At 46.2% G+C, this 16,803-nt stretch overlaps 1 protein-coding gene across 4 annotated transcripts in view; it reads left to right on the top strand.

Moving 5' to 3' along the window:
* TDP1 (tyrosyl-DNA phosphodiesterase 1) overlaps positions 1-16,803 on the top strand; it is an 88,741-nt gene that overhangs the window by 9,572 nt on the left and 62,366 nt on the right. For all 4 annotated transcript variants that reach the window (XM_062181212.1, XM_062181213.1, XM_062181214.1 and 1 more), the window contains exons 6-8: positions 2,110-2,206; positions 9,687-9,721; positions 13,809-13,901. In XM_062181212.1, the coding sequence (XP_062037196.1) occupies positions 2,110-2,206; positions 9,687-9,721; positions 13,809-13,901 (225 nt within the window). The remainder of the gene's footprint in view (positions 1-2,109; positions 2,207-9,686; positions 9,722-13,808; positions 13,902-16,803) is intronic.

Raw genomic sequence — 16,803 nt, 5'->3', positions numbered from 1 at the left:
GCTGAGCACACCTTGTCCTGAAGGCAATCAGGGTTTTGTTCAGAAAGGAGAAGGGTGTACCTGGAGGCAACGAGCGGTCTCTGCCTTGAGCTCCTGCCAGCAGGAACTGTCCCTGGCACTTTCTCCTCCTCCCTTTGCTGCTCAGAGACTTTGAAATCAACTGTCAGTCATGTAGCGACTTGGCAGGATATTAGTATCTGTCACAGGTTGAATTGTCTCACCAAAAAAGATGTGTTGAGAGTCCTGAACCCCTGTACCTCAGAAGGGAATCTTACTTGGAGATGAGGCCTTTACAGATGTCTTCAAGTAAAAATGAGCGAGTTAGGAGGTAGACATTAGTCCATTACAGTTTGTTCCTCTGTAAAACGGAAAGTGAAGATGTGGAGAGACAGAAGACTAGGAAGGCAGAGGGAGGGTGCCACCTGCAAGCCAGGGACTCCAGAGAGCAGGAAGGGGCAGGGAGCAGGTTCCACACCCCCACACCCCACCTCAGGAGGAACTAACCCTGCCCACACCTCTGTCTCAGACTGCCGAGCCATGGAGCTGTGAGACAATGAGGTTGTGTTGTGTAACCACCCAGCTCCTAGTGCCGATTGAGCATCCAAATCCGAAAATCTGAAATCCAAGATGCGTGGCAATCTGGAACTTTTTAAGCACCTGCATGTCCTCAAAAAATTTTGGATTTTGCAGCAAGTCAGAGTTTTCAGATTAGGGATGTTCAGCTGGTAAAGTCTATGCAGATTCCCAAACCTGGAGAACCTCTGGAACACTTCTGGTCCTGGACATTTAGGGTAGGGAATACTCAGCCAAAGCTTCCTTACGGCAGCCCCAGCCCACCAATCCAGTGTCTGTTGGACCCCCAGTAACTAGTGTCGGGTTGGAGGAGCCTCCACCCCTCATTGCTACGGGCATCTCGAGAAAGCTTTCAAACATCGTAAAGATGAGGAATGACCTGAATGGCCAAGTTTAAGTGACAGCCAGGACTTGTATATGGAAAACCAGAGATCGACAGGCTGTGTAACTGATTATGTCGTCGTTTAGATGCTATTTTTGGTAATATTTCAAGAACCCATAAAGGTATCAGTGAGTTCAGCTTTTCATCTTCTGTAATTAAGAAAACCTGATAGTCTGTTAACATCTCATTTCTAAGAGATAGATGGATTTTCTTATATCATTCTTGTACTGTTTTTTTGTGTGTAAAATCTGTTCCAAATAAGAAAAGCAATTAGGAACGCACACTTCATGGTTTCCTCTTGGTAAAAGAAAGCTGCAGGGCGTGACGTAGTTGGGGGTCAGCAGTAAGCATGCGTTTCCTGTGATCTGCATGCGAGGTGGGCCCTGTGCAGCAGGATTGATGCAGTGTGGATGTGGCTGTGGTTTATCTTAACTCCATTGCCTGTTGGAGAAAAATCCAATTTTTGTTGTGTTGGGAGAGCCTGTAAAAAATAAATTGATTTCTAGGGATTTTTCTCACTTTGAATTAACTGAAGAAGATCAAGGATCCCCTAGAAGCATTTTTAGTCTATTGAAGAGTGTCTCAGGTTCCTTGGAATTTGAAAACGCAGCATTTGAGTACACGTTGAGCTCTGTTTCATTTCAGTCTAACCAACCATTAATGAATCGTGTTGTGCCGTGAGCCTGTTCACTGTTGTGTTGTGGTTCTAGTGTCGTGTAGAAGTATATAGTTCATAGCAAGAGCTTGGTGAATATAGATATGGTGTGGAATGAATCCATTGCTTGGTCCAAAAGGAAAGAAAAAGCATCATATTATGAAATGATTATTGTCTTTAATCTGTTTGAACTTGAATATATTAACACAGAGCTACCTGTGTGCCCTTTGGGACCAAAGAAATAATTACCAAGGACTTTGCTGAGTCCCAGCCCTGCTGTGTTACAGCAGAGCTCCAGGGTCAGGCCATGTGGCCCCGTGTTAACACGAACTGGTCTGTGACCAGTAAGTGGTCACTGCTCTGCATTAGCGCCTGTATTCAGTCACCATGAAGGCAAGAAGAAAATGCCAGGTAGCAGGTGGGGAAGCTGGCATTCCCTAACAGGGAAGAGCCCAGCATCATGAGTGATGTGCTTTTACTACTTCTGATCTCGTTTCAGGAGGAAACCCATCCTGCTGGTGCATGGTGATAAACGAGAGGCCAAGGCTCACTTACATGCCCAGGCCAAGCCTTACGAAAACATTGCCCTCTGCCAGGTAAGAGCCTTCCTGCTGTTGGCAGTGATGTGCATTCTGAGCACTGAAGGAAAATTTGGACCTTTGGTTGGTCTTCCCACCTGGTGTAGAAATCCTCTCTCCAGCCTCACCAGCAGAGACTGGTCTAGCCTCAGCTTCAACACTTGCAGAAATAGCCCTTCCCATTTGGCACCCTCATAGTTGGAAAGATTTTCCTTTAAAGATTTGTTTTATTTCTTTGAAAGGCAGAGTAACTGGAAAAGGGGGGGGAGGGGGAGGGAGAGAAAGGGAGAAAGAGATCTTCCATTTGCTGGTTCACTCCCCAGATGGGTGTCCATGTCTGCCAGATGGGTGGCAGGGGCCCAAGCACTCAAGCCTCCTCCACCCTCTGCTACCTTCCCAGGCACATTAGCAGAGAGCTAGACCAGAAATAGAGTAGCCAGGACTTGAACGAACATTCCAGTGTAAGATTCCAGCATTGTAAGCAGTGGTTTAACCTGCTGTGCTACAACACCAGCCCTGGAAAGATTTTTCCTTTTTTTTTTTTTTTTTTTTTAAGATTTATTTTTTATTTGAAAGCCAGAGTTACAGAATGAAGGAGAGACAGAGATCTTCCTTCTGCCATTTCACTCCCCAGAAGACCACAATGGCTGGGACAGGGCCAAGCCAAAGCCAGAAGCCAGGAGTTTCTTCTGGGTCTCCCATGTGGGTACAGGAGCCCAAGCACTTGGGCCATCTTCTGTTGCTTTCCCAGGTGCATTAGCAGGGAGTTGGATTGGAAGTAAAGCAGCCAGGACTCACGCCAGCGTTACAGGCCACAGCTTAACCCACTACACCACAATACTGGCCCCAAGATTGTTCTTCGTGTACCTGAAGTCTCCCTCCTTTTTACTTCCACATGTTGGTTGCTCAGAATAAACCTTCCCCTGTGACTGTTGGTGATTCATGTTTGAAGTGATCTAGCCTGTCTCCCTGTATCCTTTACAAGTTAGAGCATTCACTTTCCTGAGCTCTGTTAGTACACCGTGAATTGCATGTCTTTCCCCAACCTGTTGGCTAGTCCTCTGGTTGCATCTGACCGGTCAGTGACCACTTAAACCTGGGTTTCAGCACTGAAGAGATCTCAATACGCAGCTCCATGGCTGTAGGTTCTTTGTCGTGTGAACCTTGTGTTTTGTGACACCTTGTCCTACATTAACTACATTGACACTTTCACCACAGTCCTCAGTTCTTTTGTACACAGTTGCATCCAAAGACTACACTGGGAGAAGGCAGGGGCTACATTGTGGTGTAGCAGATAAACCCGCCGCCTGTGATGTTAGCATCTCATTTGGACACCAGGTTGAGTCCTGGCTGCTCCACTTCTAACCCAGCTCCCTGCTGATGTGCCTGGGAAAGCAGTAGAAGATGGCCCAGACATTAGCATCGCTGCACCCACATGCGAGACCTGAATGAAGTTCCTGGCTGTGGCCTGAACCAACCCTGGCCATTGCATCCATTTGGGTAATGAACCAGCTGATGGAAGATTTTCTCTCTCTCTCTCTCTCCCACCCTCCCAGTCTTTCTCTAACTTTGCCTTTCAAATAAATCTTAAACTATTTGAATAAAGTCTACTGGGGAGACCCATAGATAGATAGAAGTCTGTTGGAAAACTACCTGTGTGAGTCATGCGCTGTGTGTGAGCCAAGCCCAGTGAAGGGCACTAGTGGTCTCATGATCAGTGTGTCCACTTTGTTTGCTGGGACCAAAGCAACATAGAAAAAAAAAAGTTCTGAAAGCTATTAACTGTTTCTTAATATGTGCTCATAATTTTAGTGCTGATACTTTGCAGGCAGAACACTGAATTGTAGACTTGCTTTAGACTTTCTGGAAGATTTTTTTTTTTTTTTTTTTTTTTTTTTTTTTTTTTAAGCAGGCAGAGTGGATAGAGAGAGAGACAGAGAGAAAGGTCTTCCTTTTTGCCATTGGTTCACCCTCCAGTGGCCGCTGCGGCCGGCTCATCTCGCTGATCTGAAGCCAGGAGCCAGGAGCTTCTCCTGGTCTCCCATGTGGGTGCAGGGCCCAAGCACTTGGGCCATCCTCCACTGCCTTCCCAGGCCATAGCAGAGAGCTGGCCTGGAAGAGGGGCAACCGGGATAGAATACGGCGCCCCAACCGGGACTAGAACCCGGTGTGCCGGCGCCGCAAGGTGGAGGATTAGCCTGTTAAGCCACGGCGCTGGCCTGGAAGAATTTTTAAATTTAATTGTTTTTAAAGATTTTATTTATTTGAAAGTCAGAGTTAGAGGGAGAGGAGTTAGAGAGAGAGGAGAGAGAGGTCTTCCAAATGCTGGTTCACTCTCCAAATGGCCGCAACAGCTGGGGCTGAGCCAGGCTGGAGCCAGGAGCCCAGAACTCCATCAGGTCTCTCACATGGGTGCAGGGACCCAAGCACAGGGCCATCTTTCACTGCTCTCCCAGTTGCATTAGCAAGGAGCTGGATCAGAAGCAGAGAAGGTGGGACTTAAACCTGCACCCACATGGGATGCAGCTTTAACCCACTGCACCATATACCATATACCAAAGGATTTTTTTTAATTGCATTTGGCTTTCTCAATAAGAAGCAGGCCTAATGGGGAGAAAAGCAAGGACTTCAGAAGAATTCCTTAGGCTTAGCATTTCCTTCTCTGGAAAGATGAGAAAGCATGATGAAAGATACTAATGTAGCTTTTTTCTTTCCTTGTCATTAGCTTGTTTGTGAGTTCTGCTCTTGGAACACAGATTCGAGGATGAGCTACAGGCTCCTAGATTCCTTTTCTTTGCTGCATTCTGCCAAGTATCTCTCTCCCCATCCACACAAGATAGAAGAGATCCAGCTCACCTTGTGTCACTCTTCCAGCTCCCAGATACCTGTCTGTTTCACTGAGGATTAAAGCAGTGCACGTGCTCACCTGCTCAGTTTTAAACATACCTCACAACATTTCCCCTGTGACTTAATCCTCCGTGCTCTATGTTGTGGGTTCTGCCCAGCGTGTGTGTTCTGCCGAGCCTAGAATTCCTTTGTTTGCCTCTGTTTTTAGCAACAGAAGTTAAACTGGAGTAAAGTAGTTTTTATGGGACTAATAGGGGGCAGGAAATAAACTGACAGGGGAATCCTGAGAACCAGTGATTAAGTTAAAGTAGAAATAGAAAGTGTTTTTCAAAGGCTTCTGTATTGCAAGGTTTAGGAGAGTCCTGCACCTGATGACCTGCTCCAGGCCAGCCACTAGAGGGCATAACAAGCCACTTCTTCCAAACTTTGTGCCAGGAACTATTGAGATCCAGGATTGAGACTTCATCCATACCTATTGTATTTAGTACCTTGCCTGAAAGAGTAATTCTTGACTTTTTCTAGCAAAACCTGAGGCATATTAGTCAAAGAACCAGTGGACGCTGACACGTCTCCCATTTTGCAGATGAACAGCCTGAGGCCAGAGGTAGAGACCTTTGGGGGTCAGGGGCCACATTGCCTAGTTCTGTGCCAGCTTTTTACCTGGGTATATCAGTCTGCGCTCAATGATAAAACAAAATATCAGTGGCTTTAACAACTGGCAGTTAACCTCTCATGGTTCTGGAAACAGAAATCCAACATCAGTGTGCCAATATTTTCCGTTCCTGGTGAGGGCCTCTTCCTGGCTTGTAGGAGCCCACCTTTTCACTGCCCTCGCGTGGCAGAGTGAGCACACACACGCTCTCTGGTGTCTGTGTTTATATGTACATGAATCCTGTTGCATCTGAGGCCAACGCTGCTGACCTCCTTTAACACCAGCTGCCTCTGCGAAGTTCTGACTCTCCAAATACAGTCAAGCTGGGGGACTTTTGGGGGACACAAAAGTTCAGTCTGTTCTGAGCTGATCACTTAAGCCTAATTGTTGAACCCAAATTTCGTCATCTTTAAAATGGATTGCTTTCTGCATTTCCTGACGAGGGCTCTGCACCACGTGGTTTTGGCTCCTGGGGTAGCTTAAAGGGAAGCTGTCGTGATGTCCGGAGACCTTGGTGTCCTGCACGTGAAGGAGGAGGATGCCCTCCAGCGCTTGAAGCAGGAACCCACCCAGGTGGCAGCAGCCTTGACTTCTAGTAGAACAGGACATCTACAACAGGAAAAGGGATGGCCTCTCCATCGTACGTCTGGAGAGGACCTGGGAGAAGCTTCTGTTGGCAGTTCGTGCCATGGTGGCCTTTGAAACCCTTGATGTCAGTGGGGTACCCTCCAGGAACACTGGCTGAAGTTGCTGCTGCCACTGGAGCCGCTCCTGTTGCTGGCCACTCTGACTCCTGGGTCTTTCACTAACCAGATCCAGGCAGCCATCTGGGAGCCATGTCTAACCAGGGCTGACCGCCAGCCTCTCACAGAGGCATCTTCTGTGAACCTGCCTACCATTGCTCTGTGTAACACAGACTATCCTCTGTGCTACGTGGACATTGCCATCCCATGCGACAGGGGAGCCCCCTCAGCGGCCCTGATGGAGTAGATGCTGGCCCAGGAAGTTCCACACGTACACGGCACCATCTTGTGTGAGCACCCGTGACAGTTCACGCCTGATCTGTCCTACAGAGATTCTGAAGAGATGGAAAAGGAAGAGCAGGCCGCTGCTGAAATGCTGTGACCAAGGAGGAAGTGGTGTGAGTGCTACTCGGCCCGAGGGTGCAGACTGTTAAGGCGTGCAGGGCCCCCTGTGCTTACACAGCAGTTCCCTCCTGAAGACTGGGCTGGGCTCCCACTGCTCAGGCCCCCGAATGGGGCAGAAAAACCGCTGGTCTTAAGCTGCGATTCAGTCTCTAGAACAAAATGAAAATGAGGTTGACACAAAATAAATACCAGTCTCTAAGAAGAAAAAAAAGATAAAATGCATTGATAACATTTCATCATCAGCTGTGTCAACCCAAATAACAGGTTCTTGAAATATTAAGTTCCTTTGGGAATAGCAGAACATTGCAGTGGGAGTACATGTGTCAGTGATCTGAGTGCATTCAAGGAGGGGGAAGCAAAAGGAAGTGCTTCAAGGTGAAGTGAAGATTACATTAGATATGTTGAAAGAGGGCCTACAAGGCTCCACGAGGGCGGCGCCAGCCATGAGTAAGCAGCCAGCTGCTGGGCAGACGTGCTTGCATAAGTTTTTTTTGTGGACAGTGAGAGATAGAAAGCTTTCTTTGCCGTTGGTTCACCCTCCAATGGCCACTGCGGCCGGTGCATCGTGCTGATCCGAAGCCAGGAGCCAGGTGCTTCTCCTGGTCTCCCATGGGGTGCAGGACCCAAGCACTTGGGCCACCCTCCACTGCACTCCCAGGCCACAGCAGAGAGCTGGCCTGGAAGAGGGGCAACCGGGACAGAATCCAGTGCCCTGACCGGGACTAGAACCCGGTGTGCCGGCACCGCAAGGCGGAGGATTAGCCTATTGAGCTGCGGTGCCGGCCACAAGTATTGTGTCAGGTTGCCATGGCCTTATACAAGGGTGTAGTTCTGGCCGTTGTTTGTGAATGACTGTGGTTACCAGGCACACGCACATGAAATGTTCTTCACGGCTGCCTGGTTTACCTTACTGTTTTGACTAGGCCTTTGACAAAAGTGACCCCATTTTGATTCTGGCAACTTCCAGAGGTTTGCAGAAGGGTTTGGTTAGCCCCAAAGAGCACCCATTAAGTATTGTCTGGGGAAATTATTGTTCCCGTTGTTTTTGTGCTTAGACTTGCCCCAAAGCATGAAACTTGTGGCAGGACTAAGCTCCGAAGCCAGCTCTCTGACTGTTGTGCTTCCTCAAAGAATAACCAGCTTACAGAATGGAGACATGCAACCCAGTTCTCTGCTGTGTCTCCTGCAGCCAGAGCACCCCCAAACACCACGTGGAAAAGTACAGTAGCTCCCCCTACCCACAGTGTCACTTTCCTTGGGGTCATTTATCTGCAGTTAGCTGTGGTCTAGAAGTATGAAGTAGGGAATTCCAGGAATAAGCAATTGCTGAGTTTAAAATTGTGCACCGTTCTGAGCGGTGTGATGCAGTGTGTCACTGGGCTCCGTTCTGCCCAGGACATGAGTTGCCTACTCGCTTCCTGCCCTGTGGTCAGCCAGTGGCTGTGGCAGCTGTCAGAGCAGCTGTCGTGACGCTGCAGTGCTTGTGTCCAGGAAACCTTATTTTTCTTGATAATGGCTGCAAAGCATCAGAGTCAGGATGCTGGCAATTCGAATATGCCAAAAAGAAGCTGTAAAGTGCTACTTTCAGTTTAAAGATGAGAGTTATATCCTTAATAAAAAGAATATACTGAGGTTGCTAAGATGCAGGGTAGGAACAGATCGCTCTGTGAAGTTGTGAAGAAGGAAGAATATCTTATTCTGCCTAATCTATCTCTGAGCTAGCCTAGGGACGTAAGTATAGGAATAACAGTGTAGTGTCCAGGACTGTCCCAGGTCTCAGGCACCCGTTGGGGTCTTGGAATGTATTCCCTACAGGTCAGGGGTGACTGCTGTACAGTAACTGGTGTACCTGTTGGTGAGCACGCCCAGAGCACTGGGTATTCCAGTTGCCCATTGCTGCCCCAGCAAACAGCTCTACCCCTCTGTCCTGCAGAGAGAGATGGAGTTGGGGGCAGGTGACAGCAGCAAGAGCTACTGTTTGTAGGCATTTTGTATGCATTTTCTCATTAACTCCACCTTCTCTCTGAATCTTGTTAATAGCACCCAATTTTTAAGAAGAGAAAGCTGAGGCATAGAGACACGAGTATTTCCTAAACCATTCAAAGACGTAGACTACATGCCTAATGGCTGAGCTCTTCCTGTGGCTTTTAATTCTTTCAAAACACATCTAGTGGCATTTTCTGCTTAACCAGGATGTTGTATAAAATGTTTTACTTTTCCACGTGCCTACCATTGGTTTGTAAAGGTCAATTTGTAATGTGAAAGTGGATTTAATGTATTACCTTTTTATTTATGTTCTAAGGAATTTCTGTTTAACATTCTAATGTCTTCATGTTGTCACCACGCTCAATGTTCCTTTTAAATATGCTCTGAAAACTTCACTGATTTCAATGTAAGCCAAATACCTAGCTTTAAAACTTTGCATGGAATCTTATTTGTTTTATTAGCTTTTTTTAGCAACTAAAGAAATTAAGTTTTTCCTCCCAATTACTATATTAGAAATGCAGTAATATTGAGTCATTCTGGGTAACAATTGTGTGTATGTGTATGTGTGTGTGTGTGTGTGTGTGAGTGTGAGTGTATGTGAGAGTGTGTGAGAGTGTGTGTGAGAGATGTGCTTCACTGGGTCTATTATACTTGGAAAAGCTGTCTTGTTATTCAAGGGCTTGGCCAATAGAGGGCAGTAAAGATAGTTTTTTTGTTTTTTGTTTTTTGTTTTTTGTTTTTTGTTTTTGTTTTTGTTTTAGTTGACCTGACCCTTTACTAATTTGATTTCCAATAGGAAATACTATTTCAGTTAGGGATATTATTGAATTTTTGAAAAATAAAATGACTTTTTTTCTCATCCTAGGCAAAGTTAGATATTGCATTTGGAACACATCACACGTAAGTAACTTTTTATGAAATGGGGGGAATGTGATTTTTTAATTTTTGTTTTGACTAGTTATGGGATACCATGTGGTGCTTTGATGCTTGTGTACATTCTGTATTGTTCAAATCAGGGTTAACATCTGTCTTGTAGAACATTTATCATTTCTTTGAGGTAAAAACATTCGAAATCTTTTCTTCGGACTTTTTCTTTAACTGCGCAGTCCCCTGTTAGCTGTGGTCACCCTGTTGTGCAGTAGGACAGCAGACTTCTTCCTGCCGTGTAACTGGGACTTGGCACCAGCTAGCCTCTCCTGCTCTCCCTGGAGCAAAGCTCACTTGCAGGAAGCATCCTCAGAAAAGCTGGGGCCTGAGGGTTTCTTGGGGGAGGACAGAGCCGTCCACAGTGGGTGCTGTTGTTTTCCAGCAGCTTTAACTCAGGACACTGAGGTTCTGGCTGTGAGTGTGAACAGAGACCCTTGGGTTCCTCCCCTCCGCCGGGGCCTTTGCCTCTGCCTGGCTTGGGAAGAATCGATTGTGGTTGTGTGGCCCCTGTGGCTGCTGAGGGTGTGTGTGTGCACGTCAGCACCTGTGGATCCCCCTACCTGTAAGAGATTCTGTGCTTTTTGTAAGAGTCTGAGTCACATTGAGTACAGTATTAGAAAGTCTGCTCCACATTTCAGTTGAAAGAAAACTACTTTATTAAAAGTTGTCAGCCTGAGAGGCTGACACCTGTTTCAGTGCAAGACAGCTCCTCAGACATTTCTCGGTTACTGCCTGTGTGACACCTTGTGTGAGATGATCAACTCGACTCTCATTTTGCATGCTAGTTTTATAGCTGTTTTGTAGGGCCCTTTGACTTGATTCTGTAAATGAGAAAAAGAACAAGGCATGGTTGCTCCTAGCTCAGTAGTTTCAGGCAGCATATTGCTCCAGCCAGGGTTTATCGCAGGGCTGTGACAGGGCCTCATCTTTCTTCCAGTCCAGCAGTGGAAATGGGTAGCTTGCTGCTTCCGGCATGTTCCTCAGGGCAGAAGTCGGTCTCCTAGGAGGGATGTTTGTCCTGAGTCTTGTGTGTTTGTCTTCTTTATAAACTTAAACCTCTGTTGGCCAATCTGATTTGAAAGAAACTAGAGTAGGAAGAGTGCAGCCAGCTGTTATGAAAGGGAGGCCATCCACCAGACTTTGGGGCTTTAGATGCTGTTGTTAAATGTTGGGGCATCCACAGACCATCCCCAACTGTCACTCTAGTCCCACAGAGGATAGAGCTTGAGGCCTGTTGGAGATAGTCAAGCACCTGACTCAGGGATAAGCTATTCTTTGTGCATCACTGAGCTCCAGGGTGCTCACTGCCGCAGAAGATACAGACTGCCATCAGGGAGGGCCGTCTCTGCCGCAGGGCCTGGCACCAGCAGCGAAGTCCTCAGGCCAGAGCCCTAGCTTAGAGACTTCCCTGATTCCAGAATATGCCCGGCAAGTCCCGTCCCCATTTGGCTTCTGACCGTGACTCAGACCCCCGGGTTCTGGTTTCTGTGCGGGCCACCTGTGTGCTGTGCCAGCAGTCTCGTTGTGTGTGCAGCTGCCCTGCCCTTCACTGCCGGCAGGCGGTGAGGAGCCTGCACTGCTGCTGACCGCTTGTGCTGTCCCTCCTGGGAGGGACTGGGCATGGGAAGCCAGTCCGGGACCTGGCTCAGCGAGGCTGCCTGGGCCTACAGGGCGTTCTCCTTTGTCTAGTGCTCTTCAGCTAGTTATTTTGTCCATCCCCTTGGGACTAAAGCTCCAAGAAGGTGAGTGCCTTTCCTTGGGCCAGTGATGGGGATGGGATTAGAACCCTTTCACTCTTGTTTTTAATTCTGTTCCTGTTTGCTCACCGCTAAAACTGACCTCATGGCTTCTCTTTGGTCCATTTACCACCTCTCCCCTACCTGTACACACTTTCCAGGTAAAATTAACAGAGTTCTTAATTCAGAGTTTAAAATGCTTGGTCACGGGAGTAATTATAATAGAACATTTCCCACCTACTTAGTATCTATGGTTTACATTTTGTTGAAACACTGGTATCTTACAAGTGGATTGAGCTTATGTCTCACTTACTCTTGGTTGCTTATTTTTAAATGTTTTACAAATTGTTCTTTAAAAATCTGTTCTGCTCCAGAGGATATAGTTTTTGTTCTTATAGTTTTCCAACTTCTGGTGAAAGAAGCAACACAAACCTGAGTTAGAAAAGGAGAAAAACCTTCCAGCTTCTTTGTTGTGGGGCTGTAAACTCTGTCCCTTCCTAACAGAGTGGGGCTGGCAAGAGCGGGTAGGAGACAGCCTTTGAGAGGGCATGAGTTGGCCCGGAGGTACAAAAGCAGGTGCTGTGTGACAGCACAAGGACACAAGCAAAGGCACAGCCTGACCTCAGGAAGCTTACGGCTTTGTGAAGTGTAGTAAAGTTGCTCTGTCTCTTGTGGAGTCTTAGGATGGTAGAGCTCTTCAGTTCCCCCCAAAGCTGGGAACAGGGTTACCTCTGATGGCCCTGAGGCTCGGGAGGAGGGGAAGAGAGAAAGACAGGACAGCGAATGTTGGGTGTCATCATCCATGCAGGAGCCAGGGTGAGTGGGCCATGCCTCTCCCCCACTCACCTCTGTAGCCGGGCCTCCACCACCCTCTAAGTCCTCTGTCTCACACCACCACCACCACCTCCCACCTCTCCCCATCCTATGCAAGCAGCATGAAGAGTTTATCATCTCCATGTCCAGGGAGGTGTTCCCTTTGTGCCCTCCAGCTTATCAGACCATCGAGCAGGTCAGCCTTCAGGACGGCCACACCACCCACCCTTGTCTGTCCCTGTGGACACACAGCATTTTGCCTCTGGAAAGATGAATGTGGCTCCCCTGAAATGTGTCCCTAATGCTGTTTGATTGAATTCATTGTCATTAGTACATGATTCTAGTGATAATTGATGCCTTGATTAATGAAAATATTTGTAAAACGTATATCATGCTCCATAGCTGGCTTATTCTTAATTACAATCAGCTGCTAATTTGGCAACTGTGTATGTAAATTTACCCAGATTTCAGGAAGCATATTTCATAAATGGAAAGACAATGGCTCAACAGCTGTCACTTCTCCAGCTTTGCATTAATTTACTGTTTGCCAGCTGGGGTTAATCTCTCATTTTGTCAAGAGCTAAAAATCTCACTCTTCTTTCTGTCCTTGTATTCTTTCCCTTTTTCTGCCAATATCATCCTGCCCAAATAGTATTCATACGGTTTGTTTTTCTCCACATGTGAGCTAAGTCACATTAAGTATTAAGTAGCAGTTTGGCCTCAGTGGGAATTATAAAAATGAGTCAAGACAGAGTTAGAGATACCCTAGTTGGGGAGAGAGGAGGAAGGTTATGAGTGTTACAGGTTTGTAATGGAAGAGTTTAAAGATTGTGAAGACAACAGGCAGGTAAAAGTCATCCAAGACTAATTACAAACACAGCAAAGTGCTGAAGGAGTCATAGAACAATGGCATGAGTGTGGTTTCCATTTAACAATACATTTTGTACTTCATTCACAACAGTCCTGAGGTGGAGTTGATCATTCAAGCTACAAGTGAGGAAAAGCCCGGGGTGTTGAATGGTGTACCCAGAGTACAGGGCTTCTCAATGAGAGGTGTTCTGTTGCACACATACATATCTGTGCTGAGAGAAGAGTTCCGTGAACCCATACCTAGCAGTGTGCTCTTAACGTGTTTCAGTTGTTTAACATTTTTGTCAACAAGAGGTTTTGACTAAACTCTGGAAAACACTGGACAAGAAGGTTCCTGTTGTCTGTGGTAGAAACAGATGATCTGTAGACAGTAAGGGACCAGGGCTGAACATGTCAACAAGATGGGGTGGAAAATCGTCTACCTGCAAGTTCTCCAAGCATTTTTAAAAGGCCATGTCCATTCACCACTAAAGCAGACTCCTAACAGTAGTGTGCACAGGGGGAGATTTTGAGTGTCGCACGTTGTGTGATGCAAAAGTTTAAAGAAGAATTCCTTTAACTGTTTACTACAGTTGCACCAGACAGGTATTACTATTTTTAAAGTGCTGTTAATACTTTTGATCCCTTTTCTGTTTTTGTAGGAAAATGATGCTACTGCTTTACGAGGAAGGCCTCCGGGTTGTCATCCACACCTCCAACCTCATCCACGAGGACTGGCACCAGAAAACTCAGGGGTTCGTAGGAGACTAGCCACCAACTTCATAGCAGTCTCTGTATGTGCTGAGGAAATCAAAAGCCAGAGTATTTGCTTTATTCCTTTTTTTCTGTGTGTGGGTTTTGGGTTTTTTTTTGTTTTTTTTGTTTTTTTTTTTTTTGAAAAATTACTGAAATGTACAGAAAATTATATATTTTTTTTATTTCAAAGAGTTACAGAGAGGGAGGGAGACACAGAAAGATCTTCCATCTACTAGTTCTTTCCCCAAATGACCACAACAGTCAGGGCTGGGCCAGATGGAAGCCAGAAGCTTCCTCCAGGTCTCCCACATGGGTGCAGGGCTTTCCCCAGTGCATTAGCAAGGAGCTGAATGAGAAGTGGAATATCCAGGACTCCAACCAGTGCCCATATGGGATGTCAGTGTTGCAGGCAGCAGTTCAACCTGCTGTACCCCAGTACTAGCCCCTACAGTGATCTTGTACTGCCTCCTCTTTCCCCCATCCCACCCTGTTGAGGTAGCCAGTGTGCACGATTTGGCACATCATCATCTGCAACCATCTCCGTTATAAATGTAACACATAAATGTGAGGATACTTTTAAAAGTTCCTGGGAAAGAAGAATTAAAACATAAGTTTATTTTGGTGCAAGAAAAATTTGGAATCCATGCAGAGTTTTTTATGATGTGCATTTTCTGTGAACTGTTGAAGGCCTCTTACATTTACATACAACGAGTTTCTTCCACTAGTTTTTACAGAAATAGGATCATAGCAAGGTAGAAGGACAGCATGTGCAAAGGATTTAAGGCAGGAGAGGGAATGCAGGACAAAGACCTGAACCCGTTAGTCCAGGAGGACTTGCCACATGGCTTTCTTGGTTTCCTCTTGCTCTTGTACTCACCTATGCTTTCTCATGCCACTGCCCAACAGGTGTCAGAAGAAAACTTGAGGTGGGGCAGGGTCATGCTAATTGTATGCTAAAAATTTCCTCATGTCCCCAATCACTTTATTTCCCCATGAAACAATTCTAAACTACCTTCTCTTTAGAACATTTGATATGGTTGTGAATCTCCAAGAGAAGAATTGAATGAGAATGTTTTTCCCAGCTTTTTTATTTTTATTAACACTTTACCCTTTGTCCTTGGTGCACAGGTACTAGATCTAGTTTTTTATTCCTTTTTTTTTTTTTTTTTTTTTTTTTTAAGATTTATTTATTTGATGGGGCTGGCACTGTGGCGCAGCAGGTTAATGCCCTGGCCTGAAGCACCAGCATCCCATATGGCCTGGGAAAGCAGTGGAAGATGGCCTGAGTCCTTGGGCCCCTGCACCCGCGTGGGAGACCCAGAGGCTCCTGGATCCTGGCTTTAGATAGGCACAGCTCTGACTGACTGCAGCCAATTGGGACGGAAGATCTCTGTCTCTCTCTCCCTGCTTCTGTTCTCTCTGTATAACTCTGACTTTCAAATAAATCTTTAAAAAAAAAAAAAAAAGATTTATTTATTTGAAAGGCAGTTACAGAGGCCATCCCAGATGGCTACAACAGCTGGAGCTGGACCAATCTGAAGCCAGGAGTTTTCTTCTGGGTCTCCCACGTGGGTACAGGGGCCCAAGGACTTGGACCATTTTCCACTGCTTTCCCAAGCACATTAGCAGGGAGCTGAATCAGAAGTGGAGCAGCTGGGACTTCAACTGGCGCCAATTTTGGATTCCAGTACTACAGGTGGCAGCTTTACCTGCTACATCACAGTGCTGGCCCCTTGATTCCTTTTTTTTATTTAATGAATGCAAATTTCATAGGAACAACTTTAGGAATATAGTGGTTCTTCCCCCCCATACCCGCCCTCCCACCCCACTCCTGTCCTACCTCGTATTCCTTCTCCCATCCCATTCTTCATTAAAATTCATTTTTAATTAACTTTATATACAGAAGACCAACTCTATGCTATGCAAAGATTTCAACAGTTTGTACACACACACACACCCCCAAAACATATAAAGTACTGTTTGAGAACAAGTTTTGCAGTTAATTCTCATAGTACAAGTCATTAAGGACAGAGGTCCTACATGGGGAGTAAGTGCACAGTGACTTCTATTGTTACTTTAAACAGTTAGCATATCAGTGATCACCCGAGGCTCTTGCAATGAGCTGCCAAGGCTCTGGAAGCCTTTTGTGACCACAAACTCTGTCAGTATTTAGACAAGGGCATAAGCAAAGTGGAAGTTCTCTCCTCCCTTCAGAGAAGAGTACATCTTTCTTTGATGGCCCCTTCTTTCCACTGGGGTCTCACAGAAATCCTTCATGTAGGATATTTTTTGCCATAGCGTTTTGGCTTTCCATGCCTGAATGCTCTCATGGGCTTTTCAGCCACATCCGAATGTCTTAAGGGCTGATTCTGAGGTCAGAGTGTTAATTAAAGCGATTGTCATTCTATGAGTCTGTTGTGTGGACTGCTTCCCATGTTGGACATTCCCTCCTTTTTAATTCTGTCTATTATTATTACGAGGCACTTGATGCTATTTATGTGATCTCTTTAACACTTACCCTTGATTCCTTTTTAAAATTTATTTGAGAAGCAGAGAGATAGAGCTCCTGTCTGCTGGTTCAGTCCTCAAATGCCCACAGCCTTTGAGCTGAGCTGAAGCTGGGAGCAAGGAGCTCAATCCTGATCTGCCACCTGGGTGGCAGGAACCACTTGAGCCGTCACCATTGCCTCTCAAGATCTGCTTTAGCAGCAGACTAGAATTGGGAGATGGAGCCAAGAACTAAACCCAAGGACTCCAGTGTGGGATGTAAGCATCTTAACCACTGGGCCAAAGGCTGCCCCTTGATCCCTTTTTAAAGAGTTATTTGCTTTTTGAATGAGGAAGTTGGGAATTTGCTCAGATTTCAGTTCAATTGTTGCTCCCTCCTGGTGATCTCTGAAA

This window comes from Lepus europaeus, chromosome 22, assembly GCF_033115175.1.
Source record: "Lepus europaeus isolate LE1 chromosome 22, mLepTim1.pri, whole genome shotgun sequence".
Classification (NCBI taxonomy): domain Eukaryota; kingdom Metazoa; phylum Chordata; class Mammalia; order Lagomorpha; family Leporidae; genus Lepus; species Lepus europaeus.
Note: the sequence above shows the minus strand (reverse complement) of the source record. Positions and strands in the feature narration are given on the sequence as shown.